This window comes from Epinephelus moara, chromosome 13, assembly GCF_006386435.1.
Source record: "Epinephelus moara isolate mb chromosome 13, YSFRI_EMoa_1.0, whole genome shotgun sequence".
Classification (NCBI taxonomy): domain Eukaryota; kingdom Metazoa; phylum Chordata; class Actinopteri; order Perciformes; family Serranidae; genus Epinephelus; species Epinephelus moara.
This window is the reverse complement of record NC_065518.1, coordinates 8,475,545-8,497,529: the sequence shown is the minus strand read 5'-3', so window position 1 is coordinate 8,497,529 and position 21,985 is coordinate 8,475,545. Positions and strand designations below refer to the sequence as shown.

Here is a 21,985-nt window from a genome sequence, read left to right as displayed (position 1 = left end):
ACGTCTTTTCAAATGCACTTTTGTTTTCACAGGAAATGTACAGTTTCTATGTGTAGAATTACACATAGACACATTGCCCGCTGCCTCGAAAGCTGATGTGCCCAGTGCATATCATACCACCACGAAAGGTGCCTCTGAGTTGGTCTCTGATGCGCGGATCACTGTCAAAGTGGCGGCATTTGATGACTTGGGAGTGAAGACGATTGTTATCAACAACTCACAGCTAGGTAAAATCCACCACCCCCACAACGACATCCTCTACACAGTGCTCTAAATAGAAGCTGAATTCACCCAAACAAGAAAATCTAACAAGCTAGCTACCTTCACGCAGACATTCGTCACTCTGTTCTCTTTACAATTGATCCCAGGGGTTTCCCCGACATCTTGACAATCAGGCCCTGAGGTCCGATAGCTAAGTAGACGCACAGTATGTTATTATTAACAATTCACATCTAGGTGTTGAAATCTTGAATTTTCTATACATCAAAACATTTAAAAGTAGTCTTTCACTAAGTGTGTGATCATTATCCAAGCAGCAATTACGTTGTCACCACCACATCATCACAAATGCTGTTTACTAATATCTAAATGCAATTTCTAGTAAAAAGAACAACTACTTTCGGGAAATTACGCTGAACTTCATTATCAACAATTCACGCCTACGTGCTAAAGGAAATTTTTCTGTATTAAAACTCTCCACAGTCTCCACACTTCACCCCGTTCTCTCTTCCATTGATCCCAGAGGTTCCCCCGACCTTTTGACAATCAGGCCTTGAGGTCCGATAGCAAAGTGACACTTCACAAGGGGGAAGACGGAGAGGGAGGAAATGAGGGAAGAAGTACTGAAAGGCTGCCTTTCTTTTCCGAGGGCCTCTCACCCGAGCCCTTCACATGAACCAATGCGGTGGACGCACAAGCATTTTCAGGAAGTACAAAGAAACATCTTTATTCTGTGTTGGACGATAAGGATCTTGAGCACCGCTTCTTCGTCCACAGTGTTATAAATCTGATCTTTTCAACCCAAGCGTTTGAGTGTAATATGTTCAAACAAAATGCGTGTAGTTCATGAAATCTCATGATGTAAAAATCTCTCCTAGTGGTAGAAATTCTGTGGAAAGGATGACAGATGATACATGCAGATATGGAGGGCTCATTGCATGAATTCATGGATGAGTCACTGGTAAATAAAAGCAGAGTTCATTACCAGCGTTCCCTTTTAAAGCTCTCAGCTCACAGTGGGAGAAGCTTACAGTTTATGCTATGAAATGGAACTGAAGTGAGCAACATGTTTATGTAACACACATGCATACAAACACACTACTACAGAGGGAGGCAGGCATGCACGCCTCTGCTGGCTCACTGAATATTTTCAAAGTAGCATTTAAGCACATACAGAAGCCAGACATTTTGAAATACACTCCACTGTGCCTGGAGCCTGACATTATATTTAACCACAGAGCATGGCTTTGGCTGTAAATTAAACGAATAGGGAAGATGGTTTATGGCGCAGTCGGCCCGGGACACTCCGACGCGGAGAGGGAGAAGAGCTCCGGCCGCAGCTACGAAGGCTTCATCTGCTCTCTCTTTCAAGCACTTGGAGTGGAGTCCAGGTGTTAGTATGTGGCCACTTTGAGCTCTCTGACAGTTCATTTCCTGGCTGAGAAGAGCCAGAGATCTCTGCTTAAAAGTGAGACCATGCAGGAGTGCATGCTGACGGGGGTCCGTGTGTATCTTTGTCTTATACCTCTCTGTGGATTTGTGTTTGGGCACCGAAACGTATGCATACCGTTGCACTTGCTGTCTCCATATCTATCTCTGACACCCGCTTGTAACTTCATACCCACATGATGAAGCCTAAGTGATGCTGCAGCTTCATCAGCCCTATCAGAGTCAACTGTCAGAGCGCCTCCTGAGCCTGAGGTCTCAAATTAACAGGCTTCATTGAGTAATGGTGTCACTGGAAACTCAGGAAGGTGGCTGAGTGGAAGCCCCTCTGAATCATCTGTCTGCTAAAGGGATTAATAATGCAGGCTGGCCTAATATCATACACTCAGGTCTGGATGGTGGAGCCCTGGCTGGGATGGTGCAGTTATAAGGAGGAGAGTCTGAAGACTGGATTCCTCCACTAGATTACTGGGAATGCTGCTGGGGCCAGTGTCAAGCAGTGTTAGGTGCTAACGCTAGTATGTCTGTCCTTGGATTGACTAGTCCTTTTGGTGCAACTATTAGGCTATATTTTAGGATACAGTCAGAGGTACATGATCACAGAGAGTAACTTAATTTCACAATGAATTTGGTTTAGATCTGTGAGTGGGGATCAATGTAGCCACTTCTCTGACACTTATATTGGATTTCTGTTGCTAAATAATGTCTACACCCCTAGTCATCCATGTCTTCTAGAAATTCTGTTTGTATATAACTTATTTGAAACAGCAAATACCTTTTTTTGCTTGAAATGTAAAGCTGAGAGAATTAATGTTAATGTTAATGTTGCAAAAATGTAATACTAAAGTGAAATCATAAGTGCTATATCGTAGGCAACTGGACTTGCTTGAGTTTCTTGAAGACGTTTCGAATATTGCAAATTTCTTTTTTTTCTGTCGTTTAATTCTCTATATATTCCATGAAGCCTGGAGACAACTGATGCCAAAATATATCTTGGGAAAGTGCCATTAGAAGTTACAAACTCAAGCAAGTTCAGTTGCCTCCGATATAGCACTTACGATTACCATGACCTGGATGACTGCGAATCGTCACCGACATATCAGTGAAATGTTCACTGACAACATATTTCATTTGTTTAAATAGGCAACTTTTTTATTTTTACTTTTTATTAACCCTTATGCTTGACTAAGGGTTACCGGTACCCAATGGTACCTTTTTTCTGTACTTTAATTTCTGCTGCAAAAGCTGCAGAGGTGACTTAAAAAGGAATTCTGCTCCTCTGCTCTTTTCTAATAGCACATAGAGCTAATCTTCTGCCTCTCCTCCTGTCTCTGTCTGCTTGGTGTGTGTGTCTGCTCATCTAGCAGTGATTCTAGGCTATTACTAAAATAATATAGAAAAGAAAATAGACCAGAGGTCACACTATTCCAGCCGATCGGCACTGCAGTGATAGTTTTGGCTTGCTGGGAAGCTGTTGGAATGGTTGTGGAGCTCTGTGGTGCTAGGCGGCACTTCTGCCTCTTGTCAAAACCAGGCTTTGTCACCTACATGCACTCACAGATGGATTTAATTTGAATCGGTACTTTGTAGTTTTGACGTGATTTGGTTGGTACCCTTAAAAGTGCAGAGTTCGACCCTAACCCTTAACCAAAATCACAACCTTTTCCTCACCTTAACCAAAGTGCTTTTAATGCCTAAACCTGAGAAAGGATGCAAACCCAAGACTCTGGAGTCACAGTCCTGGACTTTATATGTCCACCATGACCACCTCGCTGTGAAGCCTAAGAAATGTTGTCTTTGAACATCATCCAAGCAGCAATTTTATTGTCACCACAACCTTCTTATGAACCCAATTTAGTAACATACAGCCTAATTTCTAGGAGACATGGTTGCTGCACTGATACAACATACAGCTGGGGACGAAGAGGGACCTGATCTCTGTACTGTAGATCCTCCGATTCTAAAAAGATTAATAAATCAAAAGGTGGCTGTAACCAATGGTTCCCAACTTTGAGTGTCAAGACAGAGATAAATCTGAGGCATCACAAGATAATTGACATGACATTAAAGAGGAAGAGAAACAACTTTTTAATTTTTTTTTCAATAGATTGGAACAGGGGTTGTTTTCTACAAAGGGTCATGGCCTAAAACTAAGACTAACAGATTCTCTGTTAACTAAAAGATCGAGGCTTTTTTTCAGTGGGTTTTGGATAAAAGACGACTTTAAGCACAATTGAAAAAACTAAAGTATACAGGCTTTGGTTTCATGTACTTAATTAGAACATTTCTAGTAACAGGAGGGCAGGAAGGGAGTTTAAGAGAAATGGTCAATGGCTGCACAACAGGATCTAAGGTCAAAGTATAATGACGCTGCTGTTTTAAGCTTTTCCAGAACATATACCGGCCAAACTGATAGGAGCCCCCATCTTGTTTCTTACTCAGTGACACTTTGACACCCAAACTCTGCGCTGGAGTCTTGATGAGGTTGATAAATGCAGCTCCCAGACCTCTTAACTCCATCAAGAAGTTGCACTATGTCAGAGCAGCCTGGGAATCTACTGACCCTCCATGTAAACAAGGCAGTTAACCCGACCGACGCAACCCGTCCATCCATCATTTTTCACTGGAATCAGGGAGTCATGCATCGCCAGAGTGGAGCTTTTTTTTATCGTAGCGTCTGTTACAGGCTGAGTGTGTGTGTACAAGAGTGTGTAGGAGCGGGAGAGTGAATGACAGAGAGAATGTGAGTCGAGGAGGGAGGGAAAGACAGAAAGAGGGAGAGAGAGGGGGAGTCAGGCCTTGCGGTCACAGACCATCCAGACTGGTTTCGGGCTCGTACCCAGCCTGGTTTTGGAGGCAACATCAGACACTAGTAAAGTAGAATAAATAAATAGAGAACTAACCACCACATATAATGTCATGGACTACATGGGGTCAGACACCCCAACAGCATATTACTCCCAGCCACAGCTTCAGATACCCCCCTCCGTTACGTCCTGAAAATACTTAAAGTGAAGCTGAGACATTCTGCTCTTCCACCATTGTGGTTGCCTCGTGATGGGCAGCTTCGCAGAGGCGTGACAAGCACAAATTATTCAATTCAATAAGTGACTATCATTTTTCCCACTCGGAAAATCTGTTTTTGAGTGTATTTGTTGCTATTTGGCACCTTCGGAAAACAACACAGGAATGTGTGGAGCCCCCCCACTTTTTTTTTTGTCAGGCCTGGAACCGCATCGGCCTGTGGCCATAGACGGCTGCATGGAATTACCGAGTGTTAATAACCCTGCAGTGAAGCGGAGGAACCCACCATGTGGTATAAATAAAACAGAGGAGTTGGTGAAATGGATGGTGGAGGGTAGAAAGGAGAAATACCTCCTCCCTTCCTCTCATGAATGTGCAACAGCATGCTTTTACAGAAGTGTGCTTTTTTTCTTCAGGCTTTCAAAGATGTTGCCCAAAAAAAGCTTCATTTTTCTGGCTTAAGAGAGGTGAAATATTCCATCGTTTTAGTTTCACTTAAAGGTCCGGTGTGTTGGATTTAGGGGATATATTGGCAGAAATGGAATATATTTTATTAAATATGATATCTTTAGTGTATAATCACCTGAAACTAAGAATCATTGTGTTTTCGTTACCTTAGAATGAGCTGTTTATATCTACATAGGGAGCAGGTCCTCATCTATAGAGTCCGCCATGTTGCACTGCCATGTTTCTACAGTAGCCCAGAACAGATAAACCAAACACTGACTCTTAATAGGACCGTTCGCATTTTGGCATCAGCCACTTCTGCACCATGCCGAACAGCATTGAAAAACCGCTTATTTTAAAACAAAACTGCTTTATTCAGTGTTTTTACCTGTTTAAATCACCAGGTCCATTAGTCTTGGAGAGGAAGAGACCTCTGTGGATAATTCGGCTCCTGCTTAAAACTTCCTGGATGTGTGAATCTTAAGTTATCAGAGAAGAAAGGTGAGCACACATTAGCAGGTACTGGGCTAGCCGCGTGTCTCTGATATGCCAAACAGTGATGGAGAAACGCTGATTTGTAAGGTGAGAGTGTTTTATTCAGTGTTTTTACTGGTTTAAATCACTGAGTCCATTAGTTTTGGAGAGGAAGAGACCTCTGCAGATAATTCGGCGTCCGCTAAAAATCTCCTGAAGGTCTCGATCAAAAATGAGGTGAGTACACATAAAGTTATCAGAGAAAGTAGGTGTGTGCACTTTAGCAGGTGCTGGGCTAGCGGTCGGTCTGCTACGTGCCAAACAGTGTAGGAGAATTATGATGATTTATAATATGAAACTGCTTTATTCTGTGGTTTTACTGGTTTTAATCACCTAGTTTGTTTGTTTTGGAAAAATGGAGACCTCTGTGGAAAATTTGGCTCATGTTAAAAACCTCTTGAACAAGGAGGAGGAATCCTAAGGCATCCTAACCAGGAGAAGTTTCAGCTGGTTGATCAGCTAGATGCCTCTAAATCCCCCTAAATCCCACACACTGTTTCTTTAAGAGAGGTAAAAGATCAAACTGTTTTGGTAACATCTCACCACTTTGTTTGCCATGCGATACAGGATAAGTTACCTGACACTGCCGCAGCACTCAGGCCGCTCATTGTGCGTGCCTGTAACACCAAACATACTGCAAACTGTCGCCAGCAGACACACACACACACACACACTCTCTTTGAAATCCAACACTTGGCGATATTACCCAGAATTTGTTTAGCGCTAGTAATCCTCACTAATCAGTGTGTTTGCTCGGGGTGTTTGCTGAAGGTGTTAGCCCACAGCTAGCCACACATTCCAGTCACTCCATCAGGATGAGGGCGCGACCGGGCTGACAGCTCGGACGAAATAAAACCGATGAACCGTGAAAGGATAAAAAACAACAGGGAAAACAACAATGAAAGGCTGCAGGTGAAGACTCGGCTCAGTGTGTGTGTGTGTGTGTGTGTATGTGTGTGTGTGAGAGCATTTCTGGGTGTTTTTGTGTGCGTGTGCAGGCAGAATCAGCCATTCTGACTGATTTCCTGACACTTGACATGCACCAAGAGGCACATGACTCCTTGATCTAGCTACAGCAAAGATGAATAAAAGATGAAACAGACTGGAGAAGAACATACATGCCACCACCCCCACTCCCTCGACGCACACAGTCACACACACACACTGCGAGAGACAGAGAGAGGCAGCGAGCTACTTTGCATCCTGTTTGAATTGGCTGTCATCCGTAACTGCCTGCACACCTTTTTGAAGACAGGTGAACTACAAAGTGTGTGTGTGCGAGAAAGAGGGGATTTCCTCTCTACTGTATGTCACTCAGTGAGTAGAAAACCATCTCCCTGCGTGTTTGGACTGTTATTTTGCTTCCTCACACTGCAGCTGTTGTTGCAGGTTAATGGTTTACAAATTCCTGAAGACAGCCTGCCTCCTGAGCTAACGTATAATTAGCTAAATTGGGTAACGATAGCACCAGTCGCGACAATTAACCTGCTGCTTTCAGAGATGGAAAGAGTGGCAGCAGAAATCCTCAGGCAATCCCACAGTTTTTGTTGGATTTGAGCCTAGATGTTGTCTCCTACAATATCTCTGCGAGCGCCCCAAAGACAAGATAATTACTGTTAAAAACATCAGGCAGCGTTTTAACCATTTGTGTTGACGAAGTGCTGCCAGAACCAGAAGTTAGAGCTACGAGCTCAGTGTCAGGGTTTCATTCAGGAGACGGTCGGGGAGCACGATGACAAATGTGTTCACCCCTCTGCTGTGTCTCTATCAGTGAGCGATCAGTGGTTGAAGTGAAACAGGATCTGCTCTCACTCCAAGCCAGGGAGCTATTTTGCGAAGGGAGTAAAGACAAAAATTGGGGAGATATCAGAGAAACGCTTGCTTAATGCTATATGTCAGCTCTCGGCCTATAGACTTCAGATGTTTGTTTTCAACAGATATTAGAATCAGAAAGCACTCACATACCTAAGCCAAAAAAATGCACAATCCTCCAATTATCTTAAACAAGTACTCTGGCAATTTAGTGGTGCACTTGCCAGAGGTTGAGGGACTCACACAAGACAGATTTTTCAACACGTTCTCATCCTGACTTGTCAGATACCGCTGCTTTTCCAGTGGAGCAACACGTCTAACCATGACAAGGCTGAGTTAACCCATTTGAATTAACCAAAATAAGATAATGTAACAATCATCTTCTTTGAGGAAATCAGGCAGACATTCATCATCAAAAATTCATGCCTCAGTGCCAAAATTGTGAGTTTTCTTTACATTATCCGAGGTACCCCAACCCCTTGGCAATCAGGCCTTGACATCTGATAGCAAAGGACACACACTACTTTGGGGGGAAAACACTGAAATATGTCATACAGTATCAACATTTTTATGGCTTGCCAAGCACGTTAATAAGCAATTTTTCCTTATTATGTTAATACAAAACACAGTGGTTGAATGTAACTAAGTACATTCAAGTCCTGTACTTGTGTGTAAATTTAGGGCACTTTTACTTTACCTGAGTATTTTAATCTCACTCCACTGTCAACTTCTCCTCCACCACACCTCAGGGGGAAACAAACGTTTTACTCAATTATTTAGAAGAAGAAGATGTACTTTATTAATCCCGGGGGGGAAATTCAAATTTTTTAAATCTCTGTTGTCATATACACACAGGCCTGATACACACACATGCACAAACAGGACCTGTACATGCATTAAATGGTGAGATGTCAGAGTGAGGGGGCTGCGTCTACAGGTGCCCCGAGCAGTTGGGGTTTGGTGCCTTGCTAAGGGCGCCTCAGCAGTGCCCAGGAGGTGATCTGGCACCTCTCCAGCCACCAGTCCACACCCCAAACTTGGTCCGTACGGGGGCTTGAGCCGGTGACCCTCTGGTTCCCAACCAGGTGCCTATGAACTGAGCTACTGCCACCCCTGTAGTTACTTTAAAGATACAGTCGGCTACATTTCCTGAAGTTGGCTCAAACATTCTGTACGAAACTGACGTGACCCGGATTTAATAACTTGAGTTATTTCACAATCAACCAAAATATATAAGTACAGCTGAAACAGTTAGTCGATTGATTAGAAAGTTAATCAGCAGCTATTTTGATAATCGTTTAAGCCATTTCTCATTGAAAACCTTTCATGGTTCCAGCTTTTTAAATACGAGAAATCGCTGCTTTTCTTCTGATTATTTTAATTTATTAGATTAAAAAACTTCCCATTAAAAGTTGTGCTCTATAAAAACAGACTTGATGAGAAAACTTTGACCCATGCTTACGAATATTTTGGAGACAGGAAATTGGTGATGCAGATGGTGAGGTGGAAGCTTGATTGTAGAAATTGTCGAACACCATTTTGGGCTTTTGTTCATACATACATTTTTAATATGGATCCTACACATTGTTTTATAAATGAGAGCCCTGTTGCAATGTTCCTAGAGCCTGTTATAAGATAGAAGACAATAAAAGCATTGAAAAGAAGAAAAAATAATCCTGCTTATTTGTAAACCCACAACCGAACTTTTGACCAAGTTTCACTCAAATCTTTTGCCAAGTTTTTGGATATTCTGTTTTTCTGTTTGATAGCAGTGTCGTAGTTTTGCTGCCTCCCAAAGACACAGCGTGCAGTTTCCAGGACTGCCTTCTGATTCCCATCAGTTAAACAAGCAGGAGAAAAACTACTCTGGGAGGAAAATAATTGGAAGTGAGTCGAGTTTGGCCAGGTTGTCTCGGAGTGGAGCTGAAGTGTTCTTACAGCTCTTATGAGAGAGCTCTGGGAGTACATCTAAATGGAGAGAGTGACTAGTGTCGAGCAGCTGCGGTGCACAGAGACAACTCAGGGCTTCTAATGAGCTCTGCTCTTTTACTGCCAGGCTAATGGAAACCTCGGAAGACCTCCGTCGCTCTCTGTCTTTCTCTGCGTGTGTGTGTGTGTGTGTGTGTGTGTGTGTGTGTGTGTGTGTGTGTGTGTGTGTGTGTGCGAGAGTGTCGTCTCTCCCAGAGGCAGGCACACTCTCCAGCACCCTAATGGCTACCTCTGGGACTTAATACCTGGGACAAGTGCAGCTTTACAGGTTTACTGTCATCACTTTCTCCTCTTCTTTTGCCTCCTCCTCAGCTGCAGTTTCCTCTCTCTGGACAGCACTGAGTTGCTCCTCGACTAACTTATCTTTAACAGTGACTGATTAACAGATTAAAGTTTCTCCGAGCCTCCAGGGAAACTTTTTTTAATGTGCTAAAGAGAGTGTTTATTTAGCAGCAATGAATGACCATTAACTATGGAGGGAGGATGTCTGGTTCTGTTCTGACATGTGCAACAACATCCAAATTATCACCTCGTTAAAATGGGCCTAATTCACACGTAGCACAGAGGGAGGGTTTGTACGCCGCTTTCTCCACCCCACGCTTCCTGTCCTCCACCAATACAACTTCATTAGACATCTTTATGAGTGTTTTCCATTGTTGACTTGCATAGAAAAGGATTTAGGGGGTCAGAGGTGGAATATAATATAATAAGTATGTTTTTTTTAGTGTTTAATCACCTGAAAATAGAATCGTTGTGTTTTCATTACCTTAGAATGAGCTGTTTATATCTACATAAGGAGCACGAGATTGCCATATTGCTCTGCCATTTTTCTACAGAAGCCCAGAATGGACAAACCCAACACTGGCTCAAGCTGGGCCATTTGTGTTTTTGCCACGGCCACCATAGTTAGCAGCCCCTTTGCGTTGAGAGCGTCCGAAAAATGTGGAACTACTTTTCTCAGTGTTTTTACCGGTTTAAATCATCAGGTCCGTTAGCACAATGTTAGCACCCTCTCTGCACCAAGCCGAATAGCATCGAAAAAACTTAGATTTTTAGAGTAAACTTATTTTATTCAGTGTTTTTTCCGGTTTAAATCACCTGGTCTGTTTGTTTAGGAGAGGAAGAGACCTCTGCAAATAATTCGGCTCCTGGTAAAAACCTCCTGGACGTGTGGATCTTAAGTTATCAGAGTTAGAAGGTGAGCACACATTAGCAGGTGCTGGGCTAGCGGCATATCTCCAACATGCCAAACAGCATCAGAAAAACGCTGATTTGTAACATGAAACTACTTTATTTAGTTTTTTTACTGGTTTAAATCATTGGGTCTGTTTGTTTTGGAGAGGAAGAGACCTCAGTTGATAATTCGTCTCCCAGTAAAAACCTCCTGAACCAACCCGGTCTCAATCCGAAGTCATCCAAATCTAGCGCTTGGGCAGTGACTTGTGGCCTCATACGCTGATGAAAAAGCTATCCTTAAATGTTGGCATGATACGCAGCTGGTTACCGTTATAGTTTAAAGGCACTTGGCGTGTCAGAGGGAAACGCAGCAGGACAAGAACGAAAGTTAAGGCGGCAAAAGTCCGAGTAGTGCAGGTGGGAGAAGTGGTGGATGGCTCCAACAAACACCGACTTTTACCCAGCAGAGCAGTGTTTGTGTCCCGTAAAATTATAAAGCCAAACCCTGTTTCCCAACCATGTGCGCTAGTCGTTGGAGGAAAAAAACATCAATTCGCGGTGTGTTGTACCGACGTAGTGCTTTTAGTTTGAAAGAGACTGTATGTAAATGATAGATTTCCTGTGAAAACAGAAGTGTATTTTGAAAGAAGACAATACTGTAACAAGCAGAACAACCAACGCACCCAGGGTACCTTTCACGTCGATATGTGACAATGTCGAAGCTGCCTGAACAATGAACTGAAGGAATTCTAACTTGGAGAAGTTTCAGCTGGTTGCAAGCTACAATCCTTACTGCTAGAAGCCACTAAATCCCCCTAAAACTTACACACTCTTTCTTTAAAATGAGTGTGTTTCTCTGTTTGCATCAAGCGTATAAATCAGGAGTGTGTGAGTGTTTGACAGCCAGTTCCTCTCAGGCTCTGTCCCTTTATCCTTAGCTCCAGCAGGAGGTTCCTGTCTGTGGCGGCCATATTGTCCTCACTGGTGTGCTCAGTGGACACCCTCAGGAGGTCACCACAGCTCAGCACTGCCACTCCCCTCTCCACAGGTCTCCCCTTTCACAATTAACCGCTTGTAATTTGGGGGTGAAAGCTGCCTTTTCTCTGTTTCTCCACCCCTCGGTCACTCTCCATTTTCGGGTGAGCCATGCCAGCTTAGGCAGCGGGGAGAAGAGAGGGCCTCCGTCCCTCCACACTGACCAAAGGCCTCTCTGAGAGACAGCCTCTCGTGGTCAGCGAGGCCTGCAGCGAGCCCCGCCCAGGACTGGACGAACTGAGCATGACACTATTCTTACACAGCAGCCGAGCAAGTGCACAGCTGGGGAACGGAGAGAAGCAGGGGAGGGATTGAGGATGATGTTTGGGGGAGGTGCTGAGAGGGAAACAGGGTGCTGTTAACAAATAATCCACTCATTTGGGAACACAAGGTGGAAGTTTAGCCAACAGGAAGGCACCGTTTCAAACTGCTTGTTTTTATGTTGGCCGCTGCGGCTGAGGATTTGAGCGCAGGATGTGAACCTGCTGTCAGCTGTACGGTTGGCTGGCTGGCCGGGCGCTCAGTCCCGGAGGAGCCATGGAGTTCCAGGAATCAGGAAGCAATCAGAGCGCCAGAGTATCTAATCATCTGAATTCATCTTTGTCCTCTGTGGGACTGGAACTGGGTTAGAGCCACTTCAAGTTTCAGCACTCATTGATTCTGTCAAATGCAGTTTCAAAACCATCCTAATTTACACAACTCAGGAGCTTAGTGTGCTGCCATACAGGGGCGGATTATGAAACAATAGGTCCCTGGGCACAGATACACACTGGGCCCCACCACCTCTTCTACACTGGAGCAACACACACAGACTTTGTGCTGGTTTTGGGTCATTATGCATCTTTTTGTGTCACTCTGAGGTTATTTTGTGTCTCTTTGTGTCTCTTTGTAGTCATTTTGTGTCTCCTTGTGGTCGTTTTGTGTCTCTTTGTAGTTATTTTGTGTCTCTTTGTAGTCATTTTGTGTCTCCTTGTGGTCATTTTGTGTCTCTTTGAGGTGATTGGGTGTCTTTTTTGGTCATTTTGTGTCTCCTTGTGGTTGTTTTGTGTCTCTTTGTAGTCATTTTGTGTGTTTTTGAGGTCATTTTGAGTGTCCTTGTGGTTGTTTTATGTCACTTTGTAGTCATTTTGTGTCTTCTTGTGGTTGTTTTGTGTCTCTTTGTGGTTGTGTTGTGTATCCTTATAGTCATTTGTATCTCTTTACAGTCATTTTGTGTCTCCTTATGGTTGTTTTTTGTCTCTTTGTAGTCATTTTGTGTGTATTTGAGGTCATAATGTGTCTTCTTGTGGTTGTTTGTGTCTCTTTGTAGTCATTTTGTGTCTTTTTGTATCTCCTTGTTCTTGTATTTAGTCTCTCTGTAGTAGTCTCTCTGTACTCCTTGTAGTTGTTTTGCCTGGTTCTGTAGTCATTTTGTGTGTCTTTGCAGTTCCCTTGCATGTCTTTGTGGTCATTTTTATCCTCTCCCTGGTCAGTACGTGTTAATTTTGAGTGACATTTTGCAGGTGAAGCCCGGGGGACCCCTGGGTCTGTGCCCAGCAGGCCTGTTCAGTAATCCATCCGTGCTGCTGTACTATTGTATTCTGCAAGGAACAGCCATAAAATCCCCAGTGGGGCTTGTAGGTTCCAGCAGCTTTCTGTAGCTCTGCAGATGGTCAACACACAGACCCTGACAGCAAGCAGACGAGGGTCTGACCCCAGCCAAAGGCCCTTAACCCATCTCCACACATTACCTCCAATCAGGCCTGACCAATCAATACTGGTGATCCCAGAGGAGCCAGGCCATGCTGACATTTGTGCACGCTGTCTGAGATTCTTTTGTGGCTGCAGATGAAAATTATTTGTGGCTTCACAGCTGAGCCTCTAACAACACCTTTCTAACACAACATCCCATGTATGCAAACATCAGCACGAGGTGTTTTTGTGAATGATTTGATGCCCTTCACTGGGGCTCTATAGAACCAGGTGGCCTCTTTGGGAGAAAGGAAGGAAGCAGGGCGGGGTCAGTGGCAACAGAGAGCGGACAGGTCACCTACGTGGAAATAGGAGCACCCCTGTGGTGAGCAGATAAAAGGACGTGCACCCATCCAGAACTGTCCCTGACATGGCCGGGAGCTGCAGTCTGACTCCGGCTCAGCGGCTACCAGTGGGGGTGGACAGGCCTTTAGATAGCGCCTTTCAAACAGACTTCCGCAAGCAAGACTGATAGCTGATTTTTTTTTTTAGGGTGCCTCCCTTTCAACAATGCACAGCTTGTCCTTTTTTGTGTGGCACTATAAGTAGCTTTTACTGACGCTGCTTTGTAAGTCTGTTTACCTCCATAGTGTTTTATCACAGACTAGATACAAAGGTTGACATCCTGCTCGGGGATGGCGCCGGTTCAGTCCCACCAGTCTCTCGACAGTGACTGAAGCCTAACCTTTGATCACAAACCACATATAGCTCAGTGTGTAGGCTCCAAGTTAGAACACAACAACTAGAATTCACAACTAACCTTAAAAATATCAGAGATCGACACATGATACATCCCAGAAACTGCAAAACTAATCCTCACAATCACACACACACACTCACACCACCCATACGGCCACAGCCTGCATGTATACGCTCTCCCCAACATGCTCCCAGCTCCTTCTTTAATGCTAAAGCCATTCTGAGGGAGGAGCAACAATGTCAACAGTGCCTGGCCCTGACAGCGAGCTAAGACCAGAGCCCGCGACACGACAGCAAAACCACAGCGCAGTAATTATATATCAAAGCCCCTTCATAGCCAATAGGGCTAAATGGAATATGAAGAGAGCGACGTGCACCACAGACTGACAGGGCGAGATGAGGGCCGCAGTCAACAAGAGTTAAGAGTAAATAAAATATGTCTCGTTTAAGAGAAGTGGAGCAGCCAGCAAAGAGTGCAGGAGTCTGTTGAAAGCAGACAAACTGTAAATACAGAGTATCTAATAAGACAACCTTACATACAGAAACTAAACTATTACTAAAGGTGACGGTGCTTTGGAGGTTTTTGGTTCTTAACTTTGATGTAGCCGCCCACAAAGTGTCAAAGAAGCAAAATGCACTGCACATGTAAAAAAAATGTAAAAAAATGTCCTATATTTCGAAAGATTATTTGACTTCGATAGGATATGATTTGGAGTTATGGAAGACAAAACAAAATCTGGGAAATAATTAAGTTGGTCAATGTGCTAAATTCTGCAGGAATCGTACAACAACCCCAATTCCAAAAACAGTTGGGGACACTGTGTAAAGTGCACATAAAATGGAAAACAATGATTTGCAAACCCTTTTCTACATACAGCCAGGAAATTAATACTCAAGATGTCAATTTTTTTTAATTAAATAATTTTCCAACGCAGCTATTTACATGATATTTACACCAGACATCCGTATTAACTCAATAAAACTATACTGATAAAGAAATTGTGCCATTCCAATCTATAAAATTTACCGTAAAATTTAAATTAAAAGCCCAGTCTCTTTTACCAGCCCGGTGTAGCTACACATTTTGACAAATAAAGGCCTGTCTCAATTAGAGGCCTGGTCTGGTTGCCAAGCAGTTCTTCAGATGTATAAAACCAGGTTGCTGGCTACCTCAAATTATGTGTCTATTCCTTGATTACGCTGTAAGTTATTCATATTCCTTCAGTCTGCGAGGGTCCTCATATCAAAAGAATCAAAAAGATTTTTCATAAAAATGAATCCAAGTTGTGAGGATTGTTTTAACAGCATGAAGTTGAAGCTAAATCAAATGAATGATTTATAATTGATATATAATCTGAAGCCCAATTTTCAAACAAGTAATATTCATACTGGTTTAAATAAATAATTTAATAGTATTTCCAGATCTTTGCTGAGCAACAGTTTTGTATGAAATTAATTAAAGGCCTGTCCCAAATAGCAAATAATAGCCCAGGCTTTTAATTGAAGTTTTACAGTATGTCCAATAAAGTGGATTGACAGAGGAAAAAAGTACTGAACACGATAACTGAAATGTATTTAATACTATTAGAAGATTTGTTTACATGAATAAATGTTTGCATGAATTAGGCCCGATCTTCCACGCTCACCAGATCTTTAAGACTGTAGTGGGGACACTTGTGATTCTTGATTTTAAAAAAAAAAAAAATCAGGCAGAATCTGACGGCCGGTCAAACAGTAGCATATTACAGTAAGCATGATTTTTATGGTTGTGGGGGGGACACAAACAGGATTTTGAAAAGAGTCCCCAATGAAAACTACACCTCAGACTCTTAAGTGCAAACAACAACCACAACACTACACTGACTGGAATACTCTCATAGATAGCACGAAAGACTATTCCTAAATTCTGGATTTTAAGGACAAGCCTGCACTGGATGACTGGTATATGGAGAATACTCCCTCTGGAGAAGCTGACCTACACCCTTCATGACAGTGCCGAGGGATTTGTTGAGATATGGCAACCAGTCTGGGACACAGTCGGCCTCTCTGGACCGGACTTTAATTTAATTTTTTTATATGTTTTTTGCAAAGTTGTGACTCCTGCTGTACATGACTTTTGTTAAGGTAGGTTTGTTAAGTTTCAGAACAAGAGGTCTATGTAATTGTTGCCAGAATATCAACAAAAATAAATAAATAAAATCCTGAGTTTCTTCATCGGGCTTCTTTTAAAAATATAACTTTATTTTCTGAGTTTATATTTCGTGGTTTGTCTCCTGCCTTTTATCCCTTATGTCGCTTTATTTACTCCTGTTTAAAAAAGTGCAAACACTGACTTTTAATGCCATGAATTACATCACAAAACGCACACAAGATAACGCACTCACCCTGATGACCCTGAGCTCTGTTATATACTGTGTATGGCTTATTAATCTTTTCAGGAATTAACTCATTGAGTTTCATTAACGTATGTGCTGCAGATAGGTTATCGCTATCAGATAACGCCGGCTGACTTTCACTGAACAGGTGCAAATAGAAAATATGAAATAATGAATTCCTGTTCACACTTGGTCACACTGGCCTGCTGAGCTCTGACTCTCACTCCGTGTCTGTGTGTGTGAGTGTGAGTGTGTATGTGTGTGTGTGTGTGTGTTCCTCGGGGCCACTTCATGCATGACCTCACTGTGAAAATGTGTACCTCCTGCTACAAGGACCCCTCGGTCAAAGGCATGAATCATGTGTTTGTCTTTGGCACAAATAAAAAACTGTCATCAGGAATCCTCAGCGAGACTTATTATCTCCACCTCCATTCACTCTGTGCGTCCGCTGGTGGGAGGCGAAGATGGTGCAAGCTGTTACAACAGTGGATGGTGAGGAGATTGTGCAAATGAGCAAACAAGCAGAGGTGAATTGCTCAACTCACACACACACACACACACACACACACACACACACACACAACCATCTATAACCGCCTCTGTAAATGACCCTCGCCATGATCAGATCATATTCCCACAGCGTATATTTCAATGCCACGCAATAATTTCGCCTCTGTCTGGAACATTCCTGCGTTATTCTCTCCTGTGTCTGCTCCTGATGGGAAACTTTGTGCGCTCAGCAATGAATGAAGTACAACTTTACTTTCTTGGTGCATCCTCGCCCGAGAAGTAGAGCCACTAAACTTTTTCCTCCTCCACTACAGGGACTGCTTACACCAGCTGTTTCACTGAAACATACATTTTTTACTGCAGTAAAAGTGTGTCAAGGCAGCTCTGAAACACAGCCTGAGAGCACATCTATAGGAGTTAATGGATTTCTGTGTGGCACTGCTCGGAGCCTTGAATCACAAAGTTTTGTCTTCAGTGAGAAAGTACAATCTGAGTAGGTGCAGATTTCAGCAGGGACAAGGCGTCAAGTATCAGAGAACTTTGACAAATTAAAAACCATTAAACTGATGCAAAAAAGCACAAATTGGTGCTTTAAAATTCACCAGAATGCAGACAATTAAGTGTTTAATCCTTAAAAATCTCCCCAACAAACCCCCCTCTCTCATATCTGTGTCCCCAAATGTTGAAACCAAACCTCCGCCCTTGCTTCTCTGTGTTCCTCTGACTGAGCTCGAGCACATGAGGTTATTTTTTGGCACCGAACCATAAAAGAAAAAGTCACTAAAAAACGAAATGCAGCTTCCATTCCACCTCCAACAAGAAAACCTTGAGTCATGATTTCTTCTTCACTTAAAAAGTATTAGATTTCACGGCCTGTAAGAAACTACAGCAGACAGCACTTTTCCACCACCATCCCCTCCACCAGGAAACTTTGAAATCCTGTAGGTGGAAGTTGAATAACAGCCTCCCCCTCGACAAACTCCAACCGAAAAGAGCTGCGGCGAAATGTCTGTTTCTATCAAAAGGAAAGCGCACAAATAAAGTGTCTTTATTCTGAATGCTGCCAACTTTGCCTCAGTCGGCTCTTCTTTTTTTTTTTTTTTTCTCATGATGTCGGACACTGCAGGGGCCCCTTCGAGGTCCTGCATATTTAACGTGCAGGATAAGAGCCGCTCATTCAGGGCAGCAAATCCAAAAGTTTTCTTTAAAATCAAATTGTCGGATTTTAGTTTTTAACTTCAGCTAAAACATCTGATATTATAAAAGTCCACTGGTTCAACTTTACAAATTTAAGGTAACAGTTTGCATGTGTCTTTTTAAGTAGCTCCAACTCAATCTGACAAACTTAATTAGTTCAGTACAACCAATTTGAAAAAACAACTTCATATTTATCCAAAAGTTGTGTTGATATTTCGTGGTCAAACTATTATTTATTTTAAATCTATCCAACTCAAAAAAATGTTAAAAATGTTTCCACCAACTTCTTAAAGTAAGTTGTCAATTAACTAAAAACACTAAAATGAAACAATTTTTTTATGCTGCAAAACTTTTTTATTTTAAGTGCCATCTCCTAACCCCATAAATCAATAGATTAATTTGTCCATTGACGATTTATTACTGTTTAAATGTGGATTAAATAAACACAAGTCTAATTTGAATTATTCAGATTAAATGATTGCTGTAAAACAAACTAATAAAAGTGGTGGTTATTAATTGTTTTAATGACAGGCAGGAGGTGTGGACGCTCGTTATGTGGACACTTTGTGATGTAAATGAAAAGGATAATGTTAGTTAGGATGTTTTGTCCTGAGAAGGATCCTCACTTTGTCTTGCAGATCCTCCTTTTTTCTTGCAACGTGGGCCATCAGGCCTGAGGAGCTCATTCACATGAGAATGGGCAGAATAATATAAACGCTTTTAGGTCTGTTAATGCCATTAGGTTCAATATCCTGCAGGACTAAACACTCTTGTTCAATTAGCAGAAATAATCTAGAAAGTCTGGAGCGTTTCTTTGGATCTTGTCACATTAGGATCAGTCAGATTTGTGCAAATGGAGCCTTGTATCAATAACGCATTGTGATAAAGTCGCCTGTAAATGTGTGTGGGGTCACATTTTGCGCTCACACAACAACACACACACATTAAATCAGCGCAGCTTTGCCACACAGCCAACCCCTGCTCCACTTAAATCTCATCCAACTTATAAAATCGCACCATAATTGCAAGAAAACATTTTAAAAACCAACTTATTCCACATTTAAACTAAACAGAAACGCCCGCAGACGCATCCCCGCGCAGCTGCAGTGTTGCACTGTGTCCAATAGAGATCACTGCACATCGCAGAAACACTCACTCACTGTGATCCCGTCCGAGCTGCCTCAGAATGTCACACAAAGTCAAAACTTAAAAAATATATCCCACACAAGCCATAAAACAAATCTGCAATCAAACCTTATAATTAATACATTAGATTAATGACGCGTAATGGCGCATGAGCGGCAGCCTGACGCGTAAATGGACACAAAGCAACTAAAGTGTTAATTTAGCTTAATAGGTTCAGTTTGTAATAAACTTTAAATGCAGTGGATAATTATGCAAAAATAAATATATAAATTTGGCGCTTTAATGAGGTGTAATTGCTGCGTTTGTTAGAGTAATTTGGAGTTAACAGCCTCTCAGCAGTCTGAGTGTGGTGTTAATGTTACTGTGGGGTTAATAAATACACGTTTAAATTATCTGTAGCGATGAAACAGCAGAATAAATTCAATAAAATAAATATTTGAGCCTCAGTTTTGGCTCACAGATGGATATCAGGTGAGGTGTTTTGCGCCAGTAGCTCTGTAAAGATAATTTATGGAGGAATAAAATCATCTAAAACGCTCACTTTTGTTTTTTGCGCGTTAAATTGTGATAAATATGCAGTAAATAAAAGCAGTTTATTTACCTGTACCACTCCAGCCCGTTCTCATAGTTGCGGTCGAAGAAGTGCGGCTCCGCTCCCACGGCTCTGATGTCCGGGTGCACCCGGAGAAACTCCAGCAGAGCCCGGGTGCCTCCTTTCTTCACCCCGATGATGATCGCCTGCGGCAGCTTCTTGCTCCCGGAGCCGTTGGAGAAGCTGGACATGGCGCTGGGCTCCGGGGCTCTCTGCTGCAGCTGCTCGCCCCGCATCTCGTCCCACTCCTCGGCTCGGTCCGTCTCCAGCTCGTTATTGAGCAGGTCTCTGGACGCGGCGGTCCTGATGGACGGCTCCTCGTAGTCGCTCTCTATATCCTCCCAGGGCTGCGGTTTGGACAGCAGTCTGGACACCAGGTCCGTCCTGCTGCTGGAGCTGCTGCTGCTGGTCTCTGTCCTCTTGCCCACCGCCGGACCGCTCTCCTTGCCCCGGTAACCGTCCACCACCAAACTTGGCATGGTGGAGCAGTAGCCCACGCAGGAGTACAGCATGTATACCCAGATTAAAAACATGATGCTGAGCAGGATTAGTTTCTTCTTCACGGGGCTGGACCAGAGCGCGTGCAGGTTGGGACAAACCAGGCTATATTCCATAAGCCTTTCGGGTGACAATCATATCCCAGTGGCGCATATTGCCCGACAGACTCACTCCCGGTGGCACCTCGGCAATCCTCGCAAAATTACGCACATGCTCACCTGGAACTACAAATAAAAATAAAATAAATTAAAGTCACAAACAAAAACAAACTAATGCAAACAAGACCGCAGAGAGTGGTAGATCCAGGAATGAGGAGGCGTGCAGGAGTGTGTGATCATAGTTGTGGCGACAGTGTGAGAGACAGTCGAGCTGCGTCAGGCGCACCGCGGTGCTGCTCCAGGCTCATCTCAGGTTTGGGAAAACTGCTGCCGGAGCACGAGACCTTATAGAGAGGCACGCGGGAGATAGACGGCGGCAGCAGCCAATGGGCGCATGGGAGGTAAATATGCAGCTTTGTGTTGATAGGAGCGGGCCAATGTGAGGGGGGCGCGGGCGGGGCCGGCCGTGGGAGCCTCGGTATGGAGACGGAGCGCGTGTGTGCGGGACGCTGCACAGAGAGTTTGGAAAAGTTTCTTTATTGGGCAGAGAAGGCAATTAAGTTTCTCATGTATGCAGACATGCTGCTCAAATAAGTTTATTTGACTTTACAGATTTATTCTGACATGTTTACCGAGTTTTTATGGCACAGTAAATAAAATAAACTTCAAATCAGTTTCATCAGGAGCTGGAGAGAAAGGGAAAACGTCAGGAAAAATAAAACCAACATTTAAATCAAACATTTTTAAATCTGAACACACTTTATGAAATGAGACAGTGATTGAAAAGTAATGCTGAGGTCTCTAATTGTCAGTCACGCTCTTATAATATTCAACTAAACATTAAATTCAAAGATCATTAATTAAAAATGACATAGTTTTAGTGATATATAATAAAATATATAATTACTGCTATTTAAGTTTGAGCATTTTGTAATTGTTAAGTTGGAGAAATAACGACTGGAGAAATTATTATAATTATAATTATTACAGCAATAATGAGATTACATAAAATAAAACTTTATTTATCTCGACGGATATTGCAATTTATATATTAATAACATTAATTTAGTAACATTTATGGCAACAGAACTATTTCTTTTAAATAAAACTTTTTTCGCTTAACATGTTTATTAATTAATTATGTCTTTATTCATAATAGAAACTGGGTCAGTGTAGCAAAAACACAAAATTGGCTCGTTTTGACCCAGTTTTATTTATTTATTATTTTTTCATATTAATGTTGAGTTATTAACAACAGTTGAAATATGTTATGGTTGCAAAGCGTCTTTTTAAACTCACATGTCAGCATTTGTTACTGATTGTTTTCTATTTAATATCATTTTTATTCCTGATAATGTCTTTCAACATGAACATACACACACTAGCAAAAATCTCTACCCAAAAACAAACACACACACACACACACACACACACACACACACACACACACACACACA

At 42.6% G+C, this 21,985-nt stretch overlaps 1 protein-coding gene across 1 annotated transcript in view; it reads right to left on the bottom strand.

Moving 5' to 3' along the window:
• The window catches only part of hs3st3b1b (heparan sulfate (glucosamine) 3-O-sulfotransferase 3B1b), a 31,875-nt gene extending 11,036 nt beyond the window's left edge, over positions 1-20,839 (bottom strand). Inside the window, exon 1 of the mRNA XM_050059710.1 lies at positions 19,942-20,839. Coding sequence (XP_049915667.1) covers positions 19,942-20,546 — 605 coding nt within the window. The 5' untranslated portion in view covers positions 20,547-20,839. The remainder of the gene's footprint in view (positions 1-19,941) is intronic.
• Between the last annotated feature and the right edge of the window lie 1,146 nt (positions 20,840-21,985).